Source organism: Dermochelys coriacea, chromosome 16 (assembly GCF_009764565.3).
Source record: "Dermochelys coriacea isolate rDerCor1 chromosome 16, rDerCor1.pri.v4, whole genome shotgun sequence".
Classification (NCBI taxonomy): domain Eukaryota; kingdom Metazoa; phylum Chordata; order Testudines; family Dermochelyidae; genus Dermochelys; species Dermochelys coriacea.
The window spans coordinates 12,551,347-12,574,044 of NC_050083.1; the positions used below are offsets into that span (position 1 = coordinate 12,551,347).

Genomic DNA, 22,698 nt, shown 5'->3' on the forward strand with positions numbered 1-22,698 from the left:
AGGCCCTGCCAGCAACACTGGGCAGAGAGGAGTCCCAATCACAGCTGAAGGACAATACTCCCCTCCACCCAAGGTCTGACACTGCACAAGGACGGAGACCCCTTTCATTGAGATCCGAGCACAAGGCAGTGACTTGTAATGGGCGACCTCAGCTCCCCCAGGACCAATATGCTTGCATCCACTCTGCAGCACCTACTGCTGGGAGAGGCTGGGACTGGCGTCTCCTCTCACCCCCTCTGTTATTCTGTGCTGGGAATTCCAAACACACAGAGATGGAAGATGGAAAAAGGTAAGGATAGACATCTCGCCCAGTTCCCGCTGCAGCCTGGATTGCTGGCTAGCGGACTCCTCATCTGGATCTCTAGCAGGGCATGTCCGCTGCCAACAGACGTGCACATATGGTAAAGATGCTCTTTACAATGATTAGACTCCGGAGGTAATAGTTCCAACAAGCTCATGTGAAAGAATGTCAGACACGTCTGCGGTGGTTGCGAGGGGCAGTGCGAGCAGATGGGATGGGGTACCCAGCTCCAGACACCCGTATCTCACAGCATGCACCAGAGGGTGAGGGGGGTATTAACCGCCAAGCGCAGGGGGAGAACATCCCCCTTGGGTAGGATGGAAGAGTGTCCTGCCCCACTGCCCAGCGTCCCTTTACTTCGGGGAGGGAGGGGTTCCCCCGTCTGGCAGTGCCCCTGAGTAAGGGGACAGCGACGAGATGGCACCCCTCCTGCACGGGCACATCCCCCTCCACCCCCCGTCCCAGCTGCCCCCTGCAGCACCGGGCTGCCCTTCCTCGCCCTGGCACTAACCCCTTTTGGGTCATGGGGGGCACCCCCGGATTCTTGCCCTCCGCGGGGAGGCCCGGCGCCCCCTGAGCCAAGCAGCCCTTACCAGATAGAGATGCGCTCCTTGGGGTAGTCCAGGCGCTCCAAGGCCCCCAGGTAATGGGGCAGCGAGTGCTCCGAGTTGCGAGCCAGGATGGCGATCACCACGGTGGGCAGCTCCTGCTGCTGCCCGGCTGGGCTCCCCCCTTCCCCCTCCAGCCCGGGGCAGCCCCTCAGCAGCAGGAGCAGGGCGCAGCGCAGCAGAGCAGCGGCGGGGGGGCGCATGTCCAAAGGCAGCGGCTGCAACAGTGGGGAGCGGCCGGGGAGCGGGGTGGAGAAGGGGGCGGGGGGAGAGAGGGGCCGGGCTGGGAATCGGCGACGGGAGGGGAGAGGGGGATGCCCACAGTGGGGAAGGGACGGTGCCGGGTAGCTCTGGGGCTCTGCCCTGCAGATCAAATCCTGGTGCCACCCAGCTCATCTCCAGAATTGGCGCCACCCCCCCACCCCCCGCTCTGGGCGTGCACCACCCCCCCTCCCCCCTCCGCTCTGGGCGTGCACCCCTGTGCTGGCGCTTCGTGCTCCAGCTGGGCCTCCTGAATCAGTTCAGATCTCCAGCAAGGGCTGGCTGACAGCCAAGGGGCAGGAATTACTGTGTGTGGATACTGACATAGGGCCTCCAAGGGAGTATGACTCCAATGCACAGAGCACCCCAATATGCCCCCTGTGCTGGGATGTGAGGGAGGGCTGGCTCCCCAACCCTTTCCCTGCTGGGGACTCCTCTGCCTTGGGTGGCTCCCTAGGGTAGGGCCTTCACAGTCCCTTTAATCCTGCAAATCGGCATAAAGGGGCCTACGGAGCACCAGGCTTTGACCCCTCGAGCACTAGGCTTTGCCCCCTGGAGCAGGGGCAGCTTTAGTAGGCAAATTATGACCTTGGCATTTTAAAAACCTAGACCAGTCAAGACATTTTGAAAATGCCCCATAGGGCACAATACTTGGTTAGCTGGGGACAGGCTGGCTGGGATCTGACTTTTCATCTCTCACAGCTATGAGTCTTGTGACTCCAGAAGTTTTGCCTGCAAGAAAGCCCAGATTGCACAGAAAGCTGGGGCGGTGGAATGTGCCTTTTCTTCACTTTAGTCTGGTGTTGCAGCTGCAGCAGACTTGCATCCCCTCTAGCGACAGCAGCCAACGCAAACACCCCTCTCGCCTCCCCTGCCTGAGAGCTGGGCAAGTAGCAGGAGCCATGAGTCACGTCTGTTTCTAAGAATCCAGAACCACACAGTGTGAATGCAACTGAATCAAGTGTCGCCTTTTCCCTCAAGCATCCATGCAAGCCATGCTTCATTCACAGAACCAGCGTTTGCCGAGAGCAAATTCCAGGCCCATTGCCAAGAGCCGATTAATTGCAAAATAATATTGACTTCAATTCATGACAAAACCAAAATTTGTTTGGGGGCCAAAACGGTTCGTCCAATCATAGAACAGAAATGACCCCACATGACTGATGCCCAATCACACAACTCAAAGGGATGTTTGTGGAGCACACTTGGCCAATGATCCACTGGTTTTAATGTATGTGGCAAACACTTTTATATGACAAACAGATCTGTAACTATTGTGGTCTGCCCCCAGACCATTTGCAAGCTGGAAAAGGAGCTAAATCTGCCAGATAAATAACTTTTCCTAACAATTCAGTTAGTTCTACCTAGAGACCATCCCCAGTGTCATACTGCAGCCCAAGAGTAGTTACCTCTACCATACCTGCCCTACTGATCACCAGGGGTTTGAGGGACCCAGCTATCCAGAAAGATTAGGTGGATGCCTTCCGTCCTTGCTCATCACAGCTGCTGCAAAACCTGCCCAGACAGCTGTGTTTGACCTTCTGGGACATCTGAAGGGGGATAAACAGAAACTAATAGGGATGGGGAGTCCCTTGACAACAGTCAAGCCAGCAAGACACAGAACCTGGAAGAAAAAACAGAGAAGGGGGTGTGAGGGAAACAACATTTGTGCTTTTCAGGAAATCCTGACATTCCTCGAGCATCAAAGAATAATCACATTTACATCAAGGCTGAGTATTACCTCGGAGTATGAAAAACAGCATATAAAACCTCCATCCCCAGCATGGGTCATCAGCAGTGTCCGAGAGGGTGACCGGATGGCCCGATATTAGGGAATTTGTCTTATATACAAAGCTATCCCCAACTCCAGGGTGGAAAAGGTGTCCCGATTTTTCACACTTGCTATCTGGTCACCCTAATGTCTGCACGTGGGACTTTCAGCACTGCCCCACCAACCTCTACCACTTAAGCTAGAGAAGCAATTCTGTTAGCGGGTAGCAGTAGTAAACTATTATCTTCTAGTGGATCAGCCACTACAGAGGGACACAACACACTTTTCCAGTCAGCCACACTGAGAAAAAGCCTCTGCCTCTCTCTTCTCTATGCAGCAGGCTTCAATTCTATGTCCTGGCTGATGTGTGTTAGACTGGTGAGCATTTAGGGAAGGGCTGGATAGTTTATTCAGAGAGCACCAGAGTAGAGAGTGCTGTTCCTCCTACAAACCTACCCTGGTCCTCTCTAGGAACAGGAGGATCAAGAACTCTGATAAATAACCAAACTCTGTAGCAGGAGAGAGTATTCTGGAAGTTCCAGACCCCAGGCAGCAACTCAGAGACCCAAAGGAAGTTCTATAATCCGGGAGCATGAAATGAACGCACAATACATTTGGAACAAACAGAAAGTACAGCTTGACAGCATGAAATCAGCCTGCTAACTTCACTGCTCCATAGAGGCAAATACAATCACTAGTTGTTTTTTTTTGTTTGGTTGGTTGGTTGGTTTTTAAACAAGGAGTTAGATTCCCTATCCTCTTTTTCTGGTATAAGGTTCTTGAAAAATCTGGCCCCACAGTATAACAGGTTGAGCAGCTCCTTGGGTTAGTCAAATGACAGGACTCCAAGTCAGGTAACCTGAGCTCTATCCCCACTGATGCACAGTATAAACTTGGACAAACTAATTCAGCTTTGTGCCTCAGTTTCCCTGTCTAACTGGAGATTAATAATTACAGGTCTCACAGGAGGATTGAGAGTCTGAGTTCATAATAAGAAAAGGAGTACTTGTGGCACCTTAGAGACTAACAAATTTATTAGAGCATAAGCTTTCGTGAGCTACAGCTCACTTCATCGGATGCATTCGGTGAAGTGAGCTGTAGCTCACGAAAGCTTATGCTCTAATAAATTTGTTAGTCTCTAAGGTGCCACAAGTACTCCTTTTCTTTTTGCGAATACAGACTAACACGGCTGCTACTCTGAAACCTGAGTTCATAATGTTTGCAGAGCCCTTTAAAGGCCACATGTGGAAGACGCTATAGGCAAATTAAGTATTAGTTATTGTTACATTATTAATTGATTGTCCTCTAGTTCAGTGTTTACCATTGGAGTTTGGAGGTGGATGAGTTCTGCCTCCTCTTTTTATCTTAAAAACGTTAGCAGGTATGGGACTGAAGAGTGTTTAGTGGTACATGAGGGGAGGATTAAAACATCTGTGCTGTGCTCAGAGTGACTTCTAGGACCACTGCTGATTTATGCCTCCTGGTGACCATGGGACCATTGCCAGACTTCAGCACAAAACACCCCAGCTCATCTCCAATCTCATAGAGAAGCACCTGTTGCTGACACGTCTAGTTTGGAGTGATCTGAGGAAATGAGAGAAGACAGAGGGCTGAGTCCAAGGGATCCATCTCCTTGAGGATCTAGCACAGAAGGCTTTGAGCATGCCAGCTTCTGAACTGCCAAGTCGTTCTCTAAGCCTGATGCTCTGCATCTTGAACAACAGCAGTTTCCTGGTGTATTTACACCCCTGATATCCTTCCCTGGGACCATTTCTTTTTCCATCAGCAATCTGCTGCCATCTAGTGGTAAATGAGTTTAGCTCTCAAATTCAAGAGGCACACAGACAAATTTCGGAGTGGTAGCTGTGTTAATCTGCATCAGCAAAACAAGGAGTCCTTGTGGCACCTTAAAGACTAACAAATTTATTTGAGCATAAGCTTTCATGGGCTAGAACCCACTTCATCAGATGCAAGGAGTGGAAAAATACAGGTGCAGGTATAAATACATGAAAACATGCGAGTTGCCTTACCAAGAGTAAGGTCAGTCTAAGGAGACAATTTCAATTAACAGGCAGATACCAAATTCATCCCTGGGGCAACTCCACTGACTGGGTCAAGCATGGGGTGAACTTGGCCTGTTCTCTACAATTCAGGTCAGCAGGGGCCTCAGGCATGGCAGAGATTATGAAATGGTTCAGGGCATAATTGCTGAGGTTAGCCAAGAAGCTCTCCTCACCTGCAGGGTTTTTTTTTTTAGGCCATTTGGAGCAGGTCTCATGTCATGCCAGGATAAGACAGCTGTTGGGCACAGCCAAGAGCCCCCTGCATAGAAAGCAATGAGTCTGCTTTAAACTGGAGCATGATCAGAGGTTTGAAGGGCCTAGAACAGAGATACTCAGACTGCAGCTCGTGAACCACAAGTGGCTCTTGAATGCGTCTCCTGCGGCTCTTTGAAGCACATATTAAAACACTGGGATTTAATTATTAATCAGTCTAAATTATTAACCAATCTGGATGCTTTTGCTCTGTTATTAACCAAATGAAGTTGATAAAATACTTGGTCAGTCATTTTGCTGTGAGAATATACCTACATGCACACACATTCTCACAGCAAAATGACTGTCCAATCTAATCTTTAAACACACTGCCTCCCCCACTTGCTCTTTTGCCTCAGAGCCCTCCTCACCTAGTGTCCCATCTGCCAAGCAGAATTAGTCAAATCTTTAGCAAAAGGTCTCTGCCCTTTTTCCTCTTCCACCAGCAGGTGTCACTGCTGCCCACAGGATTCTCCAAAGAAGTTTGGGTTTTCTTGCAGAAGGGGGGCGGGGGGCATGGCAGAGAAAAAGGATGGCATAATCAATTTGGCAGCTAATCAGGAACAATGATGTGCCATAGAACCATCTGCCTGGGAAATCTGACAGGATGGCACTAAGGTGTACAGGGCAAGGGTGAGAGAATCTTCACCCTGCCTAACAGCGCAGACTCCATCAGCAATAAAGTCACCAGAAATAGCCATAGTGCAGTCCCTAACTAGCGGGATCCTCTCTCTGTCTGAGACCAGCACACTTTGAGTGCTACAACTGTCCACTTGAGGCAGCCCTTGAGAAACCCCAGCCCTCTCTCTGCCCAGCACTGACACTAGCTATTAACTTTTCAGCAGAGATACCAAATTTTTACAAAGGAAGGATCAGTATCCCCGTTTTACAGATAAGGAAACTACAGCAAGGTCACACAGCAATGGGCAGGGCTTGGAAAGAACACAGGACTCCCACTCCTGCACCTTGTCCAGCAGCCCATGGCACCAGCACAATGTTTGACCCCATGATTCTTATTGAAAACATTCCAAATTTTTTGTTGAAACCAAACAGTGGATGAAATTTGACTGCCTGTGTGGATGAACACACTCACTTCCAGTGACTACTGTATTACGTTCTGCTCCTAGCCCAGACTGCCTATAGCAGGAAGACAGCCTATCAGGTAACAAAAAAAACCTTTTGCCATGCCGAAAGGCACCTTAGGACTCTGATTCTATCTTCATGCAAAGTAAATAGAAGCCATCTTGAAATTCCCTGAAGGGGACATTGTTGAGATTATATACTAAAAACAGGGGTTATGACCAACATCACAAGAGATGCCTCGTATGGAAAGAATTGTCCAAATCAAGTCAGCTGTCACTGAGCCTGCTGCTTGCACCTATTGACCAGTTTTACTTTTGTTGCCAGTCTGCCCCACTTTCTGCTCCCCCCACCCCCAAGGCACTAGCACAAGGGACCAGCTTATGGTGAAATGGGAGCACAGGGCTAAGCATCAGGAATTCCCAACTCCTAATACTGTCTGCTACTAACTTGCCTTGTGACCTCCCATGCTTTAAATTTTTGTGTGCACAGAAGAGACTGTAACACTTACCAGAGGTATCCAGCACAACTGCTGTGAGGATTACTACACATTTATTACAGTAGAGTCTAAAGGCCAACCAAGAGTGGGCCCCTTTGCACTAGGCACTATCTAAACAGGTTTCAGAGTAGCAGCCGTATTAGTCTGTATTTGCAAAAAGAAAAGGAGTACTTGTGGCACCTTAGTGACTAAAATTTATTTGAGCATAAGCTCTCATGAGCTACAGCATCCAATGAAGTGAGCTGTAGCTCACAAAAGCTTATGCTCAAATAAATTTTAATCTCTAAGGTGCCACAAGTACTCCTTTTCTTTTTATGTAAACACAGTAGATGTTCCTTCCCCTATTTACTATCTAAATAGACAAGCTAAACACAGAGGGTAGGGGAAGGGGTCTAGTCGGTTAATGCCTGTACAGAACTTCAAATACATTATACACTATAGGAGCTTGATTGTTTTTTTCATTTATTATTATTTTTCATATCCTGTTTTATTTAAATAGATACTTTTTTCTATTGATCTCAGGTTCTGTAAAGTCTCCATTTAAAAAAAATTAATCTACATTTTGGGTCAGACTTGTCTTGATTCTATTTAAGACACATACACAAAACACTGGTAAAAGAACATTATGAAGGTTGCAAAGTCAAGCACTCAGAAGTCAGGAAATGTCAGAAATAAGGTTGTCTGGGCATCCTTAATTCAGTCTCCATGTGTGAATGCTCACTTGCTCTTCAGGGATCACATGTGTGAAACCTGGGCAGCCCTAGGAACTGAGAGAGACTGAGCGTGTTCAGTGAAGATGAATTCTTCAGTGATTTTTGCTGCTAAGATTTAAATCTCTACTGAAGGTCTGAACTGCAGTTTTTCAAAAGCTTAAAACTTGGCCAAGTTTTGGCAGATTTCCATGTGGATGGCAAAGGCACCTCCCTTACCCCATCACTCTGCCAAATTTCAAGTCCCTGCTCCAAAGCATTGTGGTACTAGAGCTGTTCAAATAATAAGTTGCCAGCATTTTTAACATGGGCAACCACTGTATTTTTCTCCAACCTCATCCTTGGAAATAGCTGAACCATTTAAAAAAGCCTGAGGCAGACACCTGGACAGTTAAGTTTTGGCAATGTTATAAGCAATCAAATCTTGCAAATGGGAAGTGTTAGACAAACTTAATAGGTAGTGCACTGACCCACCTGGCCTTTCTCCAAGTGTACAATGACGTATGCACACTTCTAGTTACAGCCTGTAGATGGTGACAGTGCCCCAGGTTTAGAGTTTGAGGCACTAGGGATACGTGGATGTGTTACATCAGGGACACGATAGAGAGCCAGTCATACAATCGATCCCAGGAGTCAGTCACTCCATCTCTTCCCATCCCCATGTCCCACCAGGGGCCGCAGAGCAGAGCTGAGAGCGTCTGTTGAAAGGCACTCAAGGTTTTACGCTTACAGATCCCATATACCTGCCCTCACATCAGTACCCGAGTTCCTCTGTCATCACTCTCTGCCGTCACTGGCCTCCTTCCCATCTCCTCTCTGTATCTCGCTCTATTTCCATAAGCCAAGTTCCCACTTCATCCATCACTTGAGTAGGACATTTCAAGGTCAACACAAGATCAGCCCTAACATGCCTCCCAAACTGCCTGCCCACACCAGCCGAGGCCCAGCCAAGTTGTCAATTACTCTCACAGCAGCACCAAACTGGTAGAAACTGCCCTCCGCCAGGATCCACATGGAATCAGCTCCATTGACTAAACAGGCCTGAAAACTAATCCTTGTTACTGAAACAGCTTTGGCTGATTCTCACCCTGGGCACTGGCATCAGCAGACTGGTGGCAAGGAATTCATAGTGCCCATGGGATTGGATCCAGCAAAGCTGACCCACAAAGAGTGAGTGGTACTCAAGATGTGCATCTCACATATGGGCAGTGGGCATTGAGCACTGTATTTGGGAAATGAACCCTACAAGGCAAGTTGAAAAAGTTTCATCAGCCCTTGTGCTGCAGCAGGGCTGGCCAGAAATTGTCCATCAACTTTTTTTTTTAAAAAAATACACAAAACGGCATTTTGATTAAAAGGAAATTTTGGCCATTCCAGATTTCCATTTCCATTTTTCAGACTTTTGTTGAAACACTGAAAAGCAAAACTTGTTTGGTTTGGAAAGCTGGAAAATTCTGTATTTGGTTGCTGAAAACAAAAACAGGGGTTGGGGGTTCCTCCCTTAACCTCCCCCCCAAAAAAACAACCCTAAAGATATTCACCAGGAAAAGTATCTTTTCCTCAGTAGCTCTAATCTGCAGCCTTTTGAGCCGGATCCTGCATCGTTTTGGCTCCAATGGGGATTTGTGGCATTCAAGGAACTCGGAACTGGGTCCTTCGTGGAAATCTAGCTGTTATTTTTATTGCAGAGATGGTCTGCATGCCACTAGATACACCAGAGGGTTTGCTTTGATTTGCATCATTCTAATAAATTAATACTTTTTGCCCTTCTATTGCACTTTCCATGGTAGCCTCTAAACAACCTTTATAAACCTCGCAACCACACCTGAGGAAAGTGAGCATCATCCCCATTTTATAGATGGGGAAAACTGAGGCACAGAACGGTGCTGTGACTTAGCCAAGATCACACAACAAGGTTTGCAGAGCTGAAAATAGAACCCAGGAGTTGATTTTGTGCTATCACCACTAGACCCCTCCCCAGCTGTGGTTTTACCTTTGCATTTGGCATTCTGTTACTTTGATCTAAGCCTACTGAGTGAATTCTCCTTGGCCCTGAACCTTGTGCAATCCTTAAACCCGGGCAGAGCACGTGGAAGATTCTGAGCTGGTAGCATACCACACTCACTTTGACAGGCATAAGTGACAACACAAGGAGCAAAGCAGTGGAGAACCAGGGTCACAGCCTCTGGAAGTGGCACAGCACAGTCCCGCAGGGTAGGGGAGCCAGAATCCAGGACTCAAGCCAGGTCTTCAATCTTAGGCCAGCAGGGGCTGGCAGTGCAGCAGAGTCATTCCCGGCCCCCAGTGTCCTCATGCCCAGTCTCTCTAGCAGCTCGGGTGGCTGATACAGGAATAGTATTGACAGGCACCAGAGGGAGCAGCCCCCAGCCCTCTTTGTCTAGTAGGACAGCTGGCCTGAGAAGGGAGTTAAGGATGGAGAGAGAAAAAAAATCCAAGCTGCTTTTGAAGGTCAAAGCATTTCTTCCCCTCCCCCCGACAGACATACATCACCCTATTACCTAGAGAAAGGCAGGCAGCTGGGGCTGATTGTGTCTTAGTCTGTTACCTGCTCCAAAAGACATACTTATCGCCTCTTACTGCAGATTGGTCAGGTGCTTTCTTCTACCCATCTGATCCAGAGCAAAGAGGAGCATTACAATGTGAGCTATACTCACTGAACAGGTGTACACACAGAGGCTCCTACTTCTCAGACAAAAATCAGCTCTTAAGTGTGGTTTCTTTTCTCCATATTATCAGAGCAGTCTCAGCCCCATCACAGGGCAGCAGCAGGCAAACCACTGTGTTTCTTTCCAAATGGGGGAGTGCATTTTCATGCAGGAGAGTCCTGCAGTCAAAGCACTGGTGTCAGACAGCTGTAGAGCGGAAGGCACCATCTCAGCTTCCCCACACAACAGCCAAAGCACCTCGATCCAGACAGGCAGCATGCTTGTTATTCTCGTACCCTGTGCTAAAGCACTTTAATGCAGACCAAAATTGCCCCTCTAACTCTAGCCCTAGAACCCTGCAATAATTTTGCTATTCTAGTCTTCAACTCGTCAGCAGAAGATGTGGCCTAGCATGCCAGATTATGAAGCAGGTTTGTTATGTGTACAGACTGACAGTACACACTGATGTATGACATCTCCCCCATCCACATAGACATATCACACCCATACCCCATATGTACAGGTATGTAAACTTCCTCCATACACTGAGGTACATCACACACCTCCCCCATGCAACCGGAGCCAGGGTGACCAGACAGCAAATGTGAAAAATCAGGACGTGGGTGGGGGGAGTAATAGGAGCCTATATAAGAAAAAGACCCAAAAAATCAGGATTCAGAGTAGCAGCTGTGTTAGTCTGTATTTGCAAAAAGAAAAGGAGTAATTGTGGCACCTTAGAGACTAACACATTTATTTGAGCATAAGCTTTCATGAGCTACAGCTCACTTCATCGGATGCATTTGGAAAATCCGATGAAGTGAGCTGTAGCTCACGAAAGCTTATGCTCAGATAAATGTGTTAGTCTCTAAGGTGCCACAAGTCCTCCTTTTCTTTTTAAAAAAAAAATCAGGACTGTCCCTATAATCATCAGGACATCTGGTCACCTTAAACCAGACATACCCATTCATAGCTTCTGCATACATCCCCCATGCATAGACATACATACTCAAATATTACACACACACACACACACACACACACACACACACACACACCACCTGTGCATACAAAGCTCACTCACACCATACAGACCACCCATGTACAGGGCCGGCCCAAGTCCAAATGGCACCCCAGGTGAGGAGCATCTTCAGCCCGCACCCCCTACTTCTGAATATCACACAATGTATATAAACTTTACAGTATCGCAGCTGGGCTCTCACTTCACTTCAGTTCATTCTAATCTCACTGACTGGCAACACCCCACCCCTTCCAAACCCGTGAGGGCATGGCTGACAACATTCTAGGAGGTCTGAGGAAAATGCAGTTCTCAGAAAGTCTGGAAGATTCCACAAAATTCGACAGAGGTCTGGAACATTCTAGGAGGTTAGTGGAAAAATGAATCCACATATGGGATACCTGAAACATTTTACTTCTATTTTCATTCTTCATTCATTACTTCTATTTACATTCCATTTTCCCTTTTGTCGCTAGCAACAAAAACAGCACCCTGAGCCCAGTGCCCCCCTAAGCCCAGCACTCCAGGCAGTCACCTGCCCCTAAATCCATCCCTGTTCATGTACACACATTGGCCATAAAAATAGCCCATCACTCATCTGTACCACACCGTCTACTTGCACACACTCTACACATACTACATCTCTTCCCCCAGAACACACTTTGTCATTGGAGGACTTTTGCCATTTTTCACTCCAGATAAGAAGTCACAGGTTCTTATACTGGACGATGTTGAAGAACACAGCTAAAAGCTCCTGCACTTAAAGCCATTAGAAACAAAGCTTCAGGACAAGGGTCAGTTTGCTGGCAGAAGATCTAGGGTACGAGATCCGAGAGCCTAGGATCACACAACCTTCTGAAACTAACATCCCTTCTTCTCTGAACCTCTCGCTGACTTATTTCATCTGGCCTGGTGCACAGACATCACAGGAAATCCATCTATTCTCAGAGGTAGCTGATGAGATCAGGAGATGGAGATTCTTCCGTTAGAACGGAATAGAATTGACAGCACATGGCATCTTTTACCCCAAGGAACCCTAAGATTCTTTACAGGGCAATGGGCTAGATCCTGGTAGTGCCGTGACTGCAAGCCCAGGCATGAACACGGCTGAGATTCACGCTGTATGACTCTCCTCTTGATTCTACCACTATTTAACCTGAATGTGGGTGGTGTGATGACAGGGCCTTGAGTGCTAACCCCTGGAGCCTGATGTTCTTTTTCTGCACTGGTGCAAGTTGCCCACCCACACACTGTCCTGCCAACGTGCCTCAGCCATGGATCCATTCCTCAGCTTTCTGCCAACAAGGTTATCATTATGCAGGCAGGGCTGGAAGTTTACACTGATCCTTACAAACAAAGGTTATAGCTACACTAGAAGCATAAGATTGTAGCACAGCTAAACTTCAACCTAGCTAGCACAGTGCCACTGGACTTGGCTGCCCCATCACACTCTCTTCTGGTCAAACATGGCACTGCAGCTGCTTCCTACCTCAGTTTCTTCTGACGTGGGTCCCTACCTCCTTCCCCACAAGGTCAGAGTCAGGAAATGTAACTGGACACTCCAGCCTCATCACTGAGCAAATATACCCCCTTCCCAGGTAGCAATTGTCCAGTTAAGAGCCACAACAGACAGGAGATTTGTCTCCTTTTGGGCTACTCATCTGTCTGCCTTGCCAGCTCAGGTCTTTCTTTGCTCGGCTATGGAGCGCTGGCTCCCAGTCTGCTTTCTCTGCAGTCCCTCTCACACTTGATCACTCTCCAGAGTCCCAGGCTTTTCACTCCTACTGCCAAGCCCTGCTGAGTTCAGTGCTCTTTCAGCTGAGCACTGCCTCCCAGGGCTTGCTCTGCCTGGAAGCCCTTTTTCCTAGCAGGTTCCTGCTGCCTCCTCTCCCACAGGACTCTAGCAGCTTCCCCAGAAACCTGCCTGCAGACACTACTGCCAGGCCACCTGCACGACCACGACCACGACCACGACCACGACCACGACCACGACCACGACCACGACCACCCCCTTCCCATAACACCTCCCTCTCTCTGACTGCACCCTCAGCCCTTTTTATGAGGCCCAGGTGTTCCTCAGCCTATCACCTGACCCCACTAGACCACCCCCTCTGGCTGGGAGGCAGCAAATTACAGCACAGGTGGGGTTAATTGAACAGGCGGGCTGGCCCAAGGCCTCCTGGTCTTAAAGGGGCAGGCCACCCTGATACCCACAATGACAAGAATAGTGAAGACACGGTGGCATGGGCTTGTACTCAGCTACCTGCCCCAGCGCAAGCTGACCAGGGAGCTTGGGTACACACTTGGATTGCTAGCTGACTCGGAAGCCCATGCCACCATGTCTTCACTGCTGTCGTTACTCTCCTAGCCAGCTTAGAGCTAGCACATTTGCTGCCATTACACCTTCACTTGCAGTCCAGACCTACCCATACAGTCGCATATGCCTGCTGCCAGGAGGGCTGACAACAGAATGTTGCCAATTAGTGGCCAACGATGGTGGGGAGACTGTGTGATGTGAGAAGCTGGAGGTTGGGCTGAGACCCACCAAACACATTGTATCCAGCAGGCCACCAGATTGTCAGAGTCACCTGGAGTAGATTTGAACCACCAATGTGCAATACTCTTCATCCGGCCCCCTTCGTTGTGATGTAACAATGGCTTGGCTACGTGTCCTTGGTAAGAAGACAATTAAATCCATTACGTGGGAGAGTCACAAAGCTAGACCATTGGAAAGGGAAACACAGCCCTCCCCACCATCCCTGTCCATGCAGCCATCTGTAATGCAGAAAAATCACCCTGGGTAAGCTCCGAAAGTGTCCGCACACTGGACCTTCCTCACCAGACCATGAAGAGGGGGCTTAGCTCAGCTATGGGGCTGGATCTATCAGCCAAGAACCTTTACGCGACAGGACATCATTCCGATCTGGACCACTCTTCACCATTCCTAATGGAGGGTGGTGCGATGGACAGAAAAGAGGGTCGCGCAAAGGCCTCTCTCTCCAAAAGCAGTGTGCGGAGAAGGGCACACACAAGCTCCACTGTGACTCCGTCTAATAACTCCTGAGAAATCTGTGTCCATTCCAGCTGTTTTCTCCCATTTCCAGCTGTTTCACAGATTAAAAAAGCTAGCGCCAGCTATGAGTCCCAGAACTGGGTTTTCGTTCCAGTTTTCTGCTAAATCCATCCCCTTTCGCCGGGAGTTGTTGCCTTGTGCATTTATTTTGTTCTGTCCTTCATTAGCCTGTTCTCCTGGGCATGAAAGAATAATGGTGCCACGCTGTAATCTGGATATTTTTAGGTGTATTCCGCTTCCCCCCACTAGGGCCTGATGGAAAGGCCTCAATTACAAGTGCAATTAAATCCTTAGGGTCCCCATAACCTGCATTTTCCACCATCTCCCCAGAGATCTGCATGACTGAGATTGACTGACTGGTGCTCTAGAAGGACAGTAAGTGGTGTTCTGTCTGACAGGGGAGGGAGGAACTATGCCGACTGCAGCTGTAGTTAGCTAGGAAGATTGTGCCGTTGTGAGCCCATGTTGAAAGTCACCTGAGACATTTGTACTCAGTTGCCAGACACATTTCCACAGCCACGCCAGATGCCCCCAGCCACATGTCCATGTTCCACTGCAGACGTGCATGTGCAAACAATGCTGTAACAGAGTGCTGGCCAATCAGAAGACGAGCCGAGGTTGATTTCTGAGTGGAGGGAGGTTTTCCTAGCCCACCAAAAGCTGAGAGAGGAAGAGTTACTTAGTGATGTTGGAACAACACAGAGACTCCCCCACACCATTGCTCCTCAAGTCTGGGCAGATGTGCCACGTCAATCCCTTTGAGTCCAGCACAGGCAGGGCTCAGGCTGAAAACCAGCAAGCAATTTCCTCGTGGTACCAGCTAACAGTTAAAGGGAAGAACTATAGTCTTGTGGCTAAGGTGCAGGATTCCTCGGTTTTGTACCCTGACACTGAGTTGTGTGTCTTTAGGCAAGACACTTAACCACCCTGTTCCTTCATTTCCCTGTCTGTCAGGTGAACATCATAACACCTGTCTCACAGGGGGATCATGAGGTTTAACCCATCTGTAAAGTGTATTGCGCTCCTCAGACAGAAAGTGCTGTCGACACACAAGGATGTTACAAAGGTGCCTGTTTGAGCAAAGGAATCCAGAGCCAGCATGAAAGGAACCCCACATACAAGAGGGGCAGCTCTCCAAGAGCTGTGTGCTTGGTCATTTCTGAAGCCTACCTTGCCTCCACTGCCTGGTCTTGCAGCTCAGCAGACCAAACACAAAAGGTCCCAGTGCAGGTGGTGTAAGGGAGTAGCTAGCCAACCACATGAATCACAAAGAGGCTGTCCGTGCAGTCCTTGTCCATAGTGGTAGGTAACACAGCCGAGGTGTCAAGGGGAGCGTGGTCCGGTGAGAAGGTGCAGCCATTGTGCACCAGGCCTTAGACCACGTAAAGAAAGAAAATAGGTGTTGTCAGGTCTGGGCTCCTTCATCCAGGGATCCAAACTGCATGAGCCTCAAGACAGGGGCCTGCTTTTCTTCTAAATCTATAAATCCCCAGGTACATTTGCAGCACCATGTAAATACAAACAATAGAAGTGACTGCATCTGGGGCCCTTCCCTATCACTTCTCTCCATAAGAGAGACAGTCCAGCCCACGTGATAGGGGATCAGCAGGAGGATCCAGGATAGAACCAGGGCTCAAATGAAAGCCCTGAGAAACTAAAAAGCACACCTAAGAAAAGGGCAATTGCCTGGGAAGACCCGGGAGTCAGCTGACCGAGAGTCTGGAGGAGAGCTGATGGAAGGCAGAGACAGAGAGTGTGTGTCTCAGCCTGATTTTTAGCCCAAAATGGTCCAGATAAGCTTTGGTTTAGCATCTGACTATTTGGATGCTTATTTGAACTGAGTGACCCAGTCCCCCAGTTGTGGCCGAGCAGCATACCGAACAGGTCAGGAAAGGGGAGCAAAGGTGGCTTTCAGCTACCTCTGAGCCCCGCCCCTGATCCTGGGCCAGTAGTGCACCCAACAAGCTCCTTGCCATACATTAGAGCAGCCTGAAGGCTGCCAGTGCCTTGAAGGGCACTTGAAGCTGAGGAGGCCCCTGCCATACCCTTCCCCCCCTGCCCCCAGTCACATCCCCTCTACCAGACAAGGGGGAGGGAGGATAGGTTCTGTTACATCAGCTCCACACTACCCGGGGGTCCCCTACCCTGCCATGATCCTCCCGTGGCTAGCTATTTTGGCTATTGGCTGGCTATTCTGGCCACACTGCACTGGTAGTCAGGTTTGTGCAATCGCGCAAAGCATCTGCACTGCAGCCCACAATTTGGGGCCAGTATCACAAATACAAGAGGTTCCCCATCGCTACCAGAAAACTCCCAGGAGCCCAGTTCTCCCAGGGGTACAAGTGACTCCTATATTGACTCCAGCAAGGGTTGCTAGCATCCTGAGACAGGAGTATCAAGCCTCCAGATTGCAAATCCGCCAGGGGTCTATTCATCTGCCAGAAAACATGAGAGCCCCAGCTCTGCTCTGAGTGGCATTGACCAAGCTGCTAGGTAGCTTTTGAGTAATCAATGTGTTACAAGTTAGAAGGCAAAGAAACTGGCCCCTCTTTGAAACTGACCCTTCCCTGGGCCATGCGAGACTTGTTCCCAGTACAAAAGGGTTAGGCTATAACTAGGACCTTACCGAATTCACGGTCCATTTTGGCCAATTTCACGGTCATAGGATTTTAAAAATCAGAAATTTCATGATTTCAGCTATTTAAATCTGAAATTTCACGGTGTTGTAATTGTAGGGGTCCTGACCCAAAAAGTAGTGGGGGGCAAGGTTATTGTAGGGGGGTTGCGGTACTGCTACCCTTATTTCTGCATTGCTGCTGGCGGTGGCGCTGCCTTCAGAGCTGAGTGCCCGGCCAACAGCCGCTGTTCTTTGGCTGCCCAGCTCTGATGGCAGCGCAGATGTAAGGGTGGCAATACCACAACCCCCCTAAAATAATCTGGTGACCCCTCTGCAACTCCCTGTTGGGTCAGGACCCCCAATTTGAGAAATGCTGGTCTCCCCCTGTGAAATCTGTATAGTATAGGGTAAAAGCACACAAAAGACCAGATTTCACGGCAGTGAGACCAGATTTCATGGTCCGGGATGCGTTTTTCGTGGCCATGAATTTGGTAGGGCCCTAGCTGTAACTAGGAGTCATGAGTCTAACTTAAGAAAGGGGACACATAGGCAACATATCAGGAGAAGCTTCATAGCAGCAAGGCCCATTCACCTGTGGAGCCATCAGCCATGGAATGAGGCAGAGGGGCTCACTGCATGGGCCAGTTAAAACACTGGCAAAGATACTATAAGGCACAATCCTTCCCTGTACGCCGGGCCATAGAGGGGATGAGACCAAACAGGGCTTTTCTAAATCTAATTTCTATGATTTTCTAATTCAGTCAGACCTAAAGAACCAGACCCAAAAGCTAGGCCAGCTTCTGGGATTCTCCTCAGCCCAGGCCTCAGAGACCAGCTCCCGGGACTTTCCTCAGCCCATGTGAAGTGGGCACCATATGAACATGGGGGCATCCAATGTGTCTTCACTTTGTAAGGGGGGGCTACTTTTTCTTTTTTTCTATAATAAATTCCCCCACTTTCTTTGGGAAAATAATCAAGGGAATTCTTCAGCCAGCCTCTAAATCTGAGCTCTAGTGGTCTTTGCCTTGGCGAGGTGGGATCTCCCTCTAGGACTCAGTGACCCATACTCTCACAATCCCCACACACCCCTCCTTTCCCTCCCTCCTCTCCCACCCACCAGGACTTTCGGTCAGTCGCAGTCCAAACCCGGGCAGCTGTGACTGAAAACAAAGCTATTTCACACACAATAACCTTCTGTCCATTCCCAGATGCTGACCGCTGCGGTGGACAGCGGCTAGGGCTGGAGCCATTGAAGGTCCGTGCCAGGCCCCTGCTGGCAGGAGACAATGTTGGCAGTGATGGAGAGTAGGTATTTCAAAAGGTTTTGTTTTCAGATGACCCGCAGAGCCAGTGTGACCCTTCACCCCCAACCCTACCCACCCATGCTCCACCATCCCAATAGCAACTGGCCACATTCCTGACCTTGGGGGGGAAAAGTTTAAAAACTCTTAGTGAGGAAACAATAACAGTGTCATGGAATTGATTTAGGAGGGACTTTTTCCATCACAAAAGCGAAACAAAAGGACTTGGAGCTGGGAAAGGAGCTCCGGCTCTCAGCTCAGGAAGGGAACTGAATTACTGTGTGATAGGAGACATCTTCCAGTGGGAGGGGGGGTTTGAATTCCACCTGTTAGTCCTCCAAGCTGCCTCTCTGCTCAAGCACACTCTTGGCACCGCCTGCTTGGGCTACATTTTAATCTAAGGCCAATCTTCAGGCTCTCTAACCTTTAACTTCCTGCAGAATCACTCCCCAAAGCCGGGGAAGCAGCATGAAAATCAGGTCTGTTTCTTTCCCCTGTTCCACTGAAGGCATCCTCCTGCAGCTTGTGTTTCAGGGTAGGGAAGAGAGGGAGCCAGGCCTGCTAAATAGAAGCCACGCAGCTGAAGCTGCAAGAGATTTCAGAGGCCTGGTCCACAGCCCACATCATTTTTTAGTGTCATGGGACCCGGAGAAGCAGTGGTCTGGCACCCTCCAGAATTCCTACACCCAGGCTAGCTTGAGGGGGAGGGCCCATAGCACCAGCTGCCAATTCTCCCTCAGACAGAGGAAGCCTCCCTCACTGGAAGACAGTTGGCAGTGTCTCTCCCTCTCAGGAAGGAGGATTTTGCCACAGTCCAACGAGGCATTTAAAAATCCCACTCAGGGCATTTTGGCAGATCTCACTGATTCGGACGGTGTCAGAGCAACGGCCCAGCCAGTAGCTGAAGCTGGGGGACTTTGTGTCCCCCTGAGCAGGGCTGAGATGAGGCCCCTTCTCAAGGACACTTACCAGCCCCGCACATTTCCCACAGGGAGCTTCACCGTTGAGGGGAATTTGGCGCAGTTTGGTTCTTTGAGGGTCTCAGCTGTGAATGTCTCACTTCTACAGTCACTATGAGGGACTTGTTCTGGATCTGCTGGAATCATTGCCATGCCTACACACCAAGGCCACAACTCAGCCTCCCCTTGCTGGCTCATGGACTCGCTCCTCATGTGAATCTGCCTCCATGAGGGCTGATCGCCTGGGGCTGCCGTCACTCTGGGGAAATTGGGAAAGTGGGGAAGCAAGAGGGGGGCTCAGGTAAGAAAAGCGGAAGGAGAGGGAAGCAAAAAGTACCCCTTGATGGTTCTTTTTCATGTTGTTCAAGCTGCATTTTTAAGTGACAAATCCATTCGCCCTGCTCCCCAGCCGCATGTAGGCATGAAGGGTCCCACCTGCAGCAGGACTGGAGCCGTTCCAGCAGATGGTGATGGGTTTGTGTACATCCATACACCACATAGCCCAGGTCCACAATCGCTCCTGGTCTGCTTTCACACAGCCAAGGGCTGAGGGTGGGAAGCCAGAGCCACCAGCCGCTCTCCCTAGTACAGGGTGGGTGCTGATGGGGTGGAGCCCCCTCCAGCTCTGAGATTGGAGCTGTGGACGAGGAGCAGCTTCTCTGCTTCTTCATGGCCTGTGGAAGGGAAGGTCCCATTCCTCCTTGCACACCCTCCCCAAGGAGATCCCTACTGCCCATGTACTCAGCCTGTGCCCTGCAGAAGGATTTGGAGCTTTAGTCAAAGCTACATCGTTCCTCTATCTGCCTGGTGAGAGGCAGGGCCAGTTTGAGGCCTGAACACTGAAATGGGCCCTCACGCTCTCTGTGTGCTTGTGGGAGCTTCACCCACCATAAGCCACACTCCCACTGAGGGGTGCTTCGGGTCACAGGGTCTGCAGTACCAAGAGTCCAGCCCTGGGGAGAACACAGCTGGGGCAGAGACGGCACTGCTGTGCACAGGCAGGACTTGGACTGAGTGGAAATGGGAAGGAGGGAAATTGCCCTTGTCACAGCGTTCGTGTGCAGTGCAGTATGTGACCTAGGGAGGTGACCAACATGGAAAGGGAGTTCTCTTGTGCTAAAAGCTGAGCCCTCAAGCGCCAGCTGTGGGGGCAGCAGGGTGGGAGGGGAGAGTGAATGTGGTCCCTTGTTTTGGATGGAGGGCAAGTGTGATCTGGGCAGACTTGGGGAGTGAGAATACACACTCATGAGGACACCCAAGAGGGGAAACAAAGTGTGGGCCATGGAGCGTGTGATAAAGACTGTGCGATCATTGGGAATGTGAGGAGAGAAATAGCCCTATGTGTTGGGGCTAAGAGGCTTATGGGCCTAGAGGAGCCTTAAGGGCACCTCCATTTTCTTCTTTAATGCCTGGCAGCAGTCAGAGCTCCATGGGGCAGCTGGGCGGGGTGGCTGCAGAGCAGTGGGAGGTGCGCACTCCCATCTCCTGTTGCTACTGGAAGAACCAGCAAGCGAAGCCAAGTCTTCCACCTGGCAGAGCAGAGCAAAGGCCTTCCCACCCAGCTACCGGCTGGTCCTGCCACAACTCCCTTGGTGCCGTGCCAGTCCCTGAGTCAAAACAAGAATGCAATATGGGGGAGGGGGAAATTACTTTGATTGTAGTGTGCGTTTCCTTGACATGTCACAAACTCGGGCTAGCGCTCTGGGCCTCACACAGGCCACACTCCCCCTTGCCTCAGTGGGAGTTTTGGTTGAATCAGGCCTTTAGGTCGTTGGAAAATCAACCACCCTGCCTGACTTTGGTACCTGCTAGTCCAGCGCCATCCACGCAGCAACCCTGTTGCCGCCAGAATTCTTTTGGAGCAGTGGCTGACAGCAGGCATTCTTGGGTAATATTCGGACCCAAGGCTCTGCATTGTGGGACAGTGTGAGAAGGGACGGTGGGAGACTGGAGAACCTGCTACAGGCTGCCTCAGACCTGAACTAATGCCCTCATCCAGGGCCTACAGCCAATGCTGGTAAGATCCCTGGGGTGGTTGTTGCATGTGTGTGCAAGGTGCTGCATGCTCAGGTTGGTCCTTGCCAGGCTTTTCCACTTACTGCAGAGCAGCTCACGGAGGGTGTTTGCCTTTCGCTTTGGGGAAGCTCAAGGAAATCTCAGACACATGAAGGGGGATGGAGTGTTGACCCCAACCAAGGGGTCTTCTATTTCTATTTCTATTTGCTGCAAGTCAGTAGCGGGTCCTAAGAGTCAGGGGGAAGATTAAACAAAAGCAGCCTCCAAACACTGTCTGGGTCAAACCTTCATTCCCACAGGACTAGAGGGGAAAGAGGGGCTATTGCCTGAACAAAACTGGGCACAGACCGAGGCTTGGATCCAACAATGCTCCATCCAGGCAGATCCCTGTGCCCACAAGGAGCTCTTTGCAGAATCAGGGCTTCCGGAAGCCACCCTGCTCTGGCCCTCTCTGGATAAATGCCTCTGATGATTCTCTCTCTGAGGCATTTTCTTGACTCATGGATACAGCCCCAGGAGGGGCAGAAACAAAAAGCCCTCGATTCTCTCTCCTGGTGGGCTCATTCACAGCCCCAAAGAAGTGAACCCTCTTTTTTTCCCCCTACTTCTCAGTCACTGGGTTTTTAAAGAACAAACTGCCACTTGCCTCCTTCTGTGACCAGAGAGTCCACATGCTGGAGGAGAAAGAGTGACTCATCTGTGGCTCCAATCAAAGGGGCTTTGTGAGATCCTTAACCCTTTGGCATGCTGTGGAGGCATTAGCTCCCAGCACCACCAGTCACATGCCAGCGCTGGGACTTGGGCCATCACGATGATAGATAGATAGATAGATAGATAGATAGATAGATAGATAGATAGGATTTTAATACTGAGGCACATAAATTAAGGAGACACAGATGCAGACAAGCAACATTAGGAGTGAGATTTAATCAAATTCAGAGAAGTGCTTTGACACCCTAATCCCCCTGCCCTCTCTCCAACCCCTCTCCAAAAGCCATCCTGGGCCCAATCCATCCCCTGGTTTTAAGCCCTCTGATTTACTCCGGGGGATGAATTTGGGCCTCCATCACATTTAGAAATCTTAGAAAATAGCTTCAGAAAATGTCAAACTTACTGAGAGATCCTTAGCGTTCAGAGCCTGTGTCTCCTGCCACGAGGACAGTATTCCAGCGCTGACGGGCTTTGGGAATGAACGAAAGGCATTTTAACAGGAAAAATATTTTTTCCGCTTTTCTGGGTGGATCGTCAGAGGGAAAGGCTGAAAACAAGTTCACTGGCTTTTTTTTTCCCCTTGTCCTATTTTTTTTCCTGGCAGCCTCTGGGAGGAAAGCAGCTGGCAAGGTGATGCTTTTTTGGAAAGGGGCACTGCTAGTGAAAGAAGCATTCACTACTCTGTGAGCCTGGGAAGATTCAGCATGTTATCTTATCTCCAAAACAGGAGGATCAGTGCTGAAAGGGGGGAAATAGAAGGCAGGGTTGGAAGGTGAGAAGATGTTCTGCCCACTC

General features: G+C 49.7%; 1 protein-coding gene across 3 annotated transcripts in view; it reads right to left on the reverse strand.

The window, feature by feature from the left end:
* Nucleotides 1–22,698, reverse strand: part of CERCAM (cerebral endothelial cell adhesion molecule) — a 38,110-nt gene extending 15,412 nt beyond the window's left edge. The window contains exons 1-2 of one of the 3 annotated variants that reach the window (XM_043498600.1): nucleotides 22,307–22,698; nucleotides 2,591–2,794 (exon numbers count right to left, since the gene is read on the reverse strand). Coding sequence is in view for 1 of the 3 variants with exons in the window: in XM_038374167.1 (XP_038230095.1) it covers nucleotides 895–1,112 (218 nt within the window). In the remaining 2 variants the exon portion in view is untranslated. Of the gene's footprint in view, nucleotides 1–894; nucleotides 1,348–2,590; nucleotides 2,795–22,306 lie in introns of those variants that run through there. The other 2 variants (XM_038374167.1, XM_038374168.2) reach the window with 2 other exon arrangements.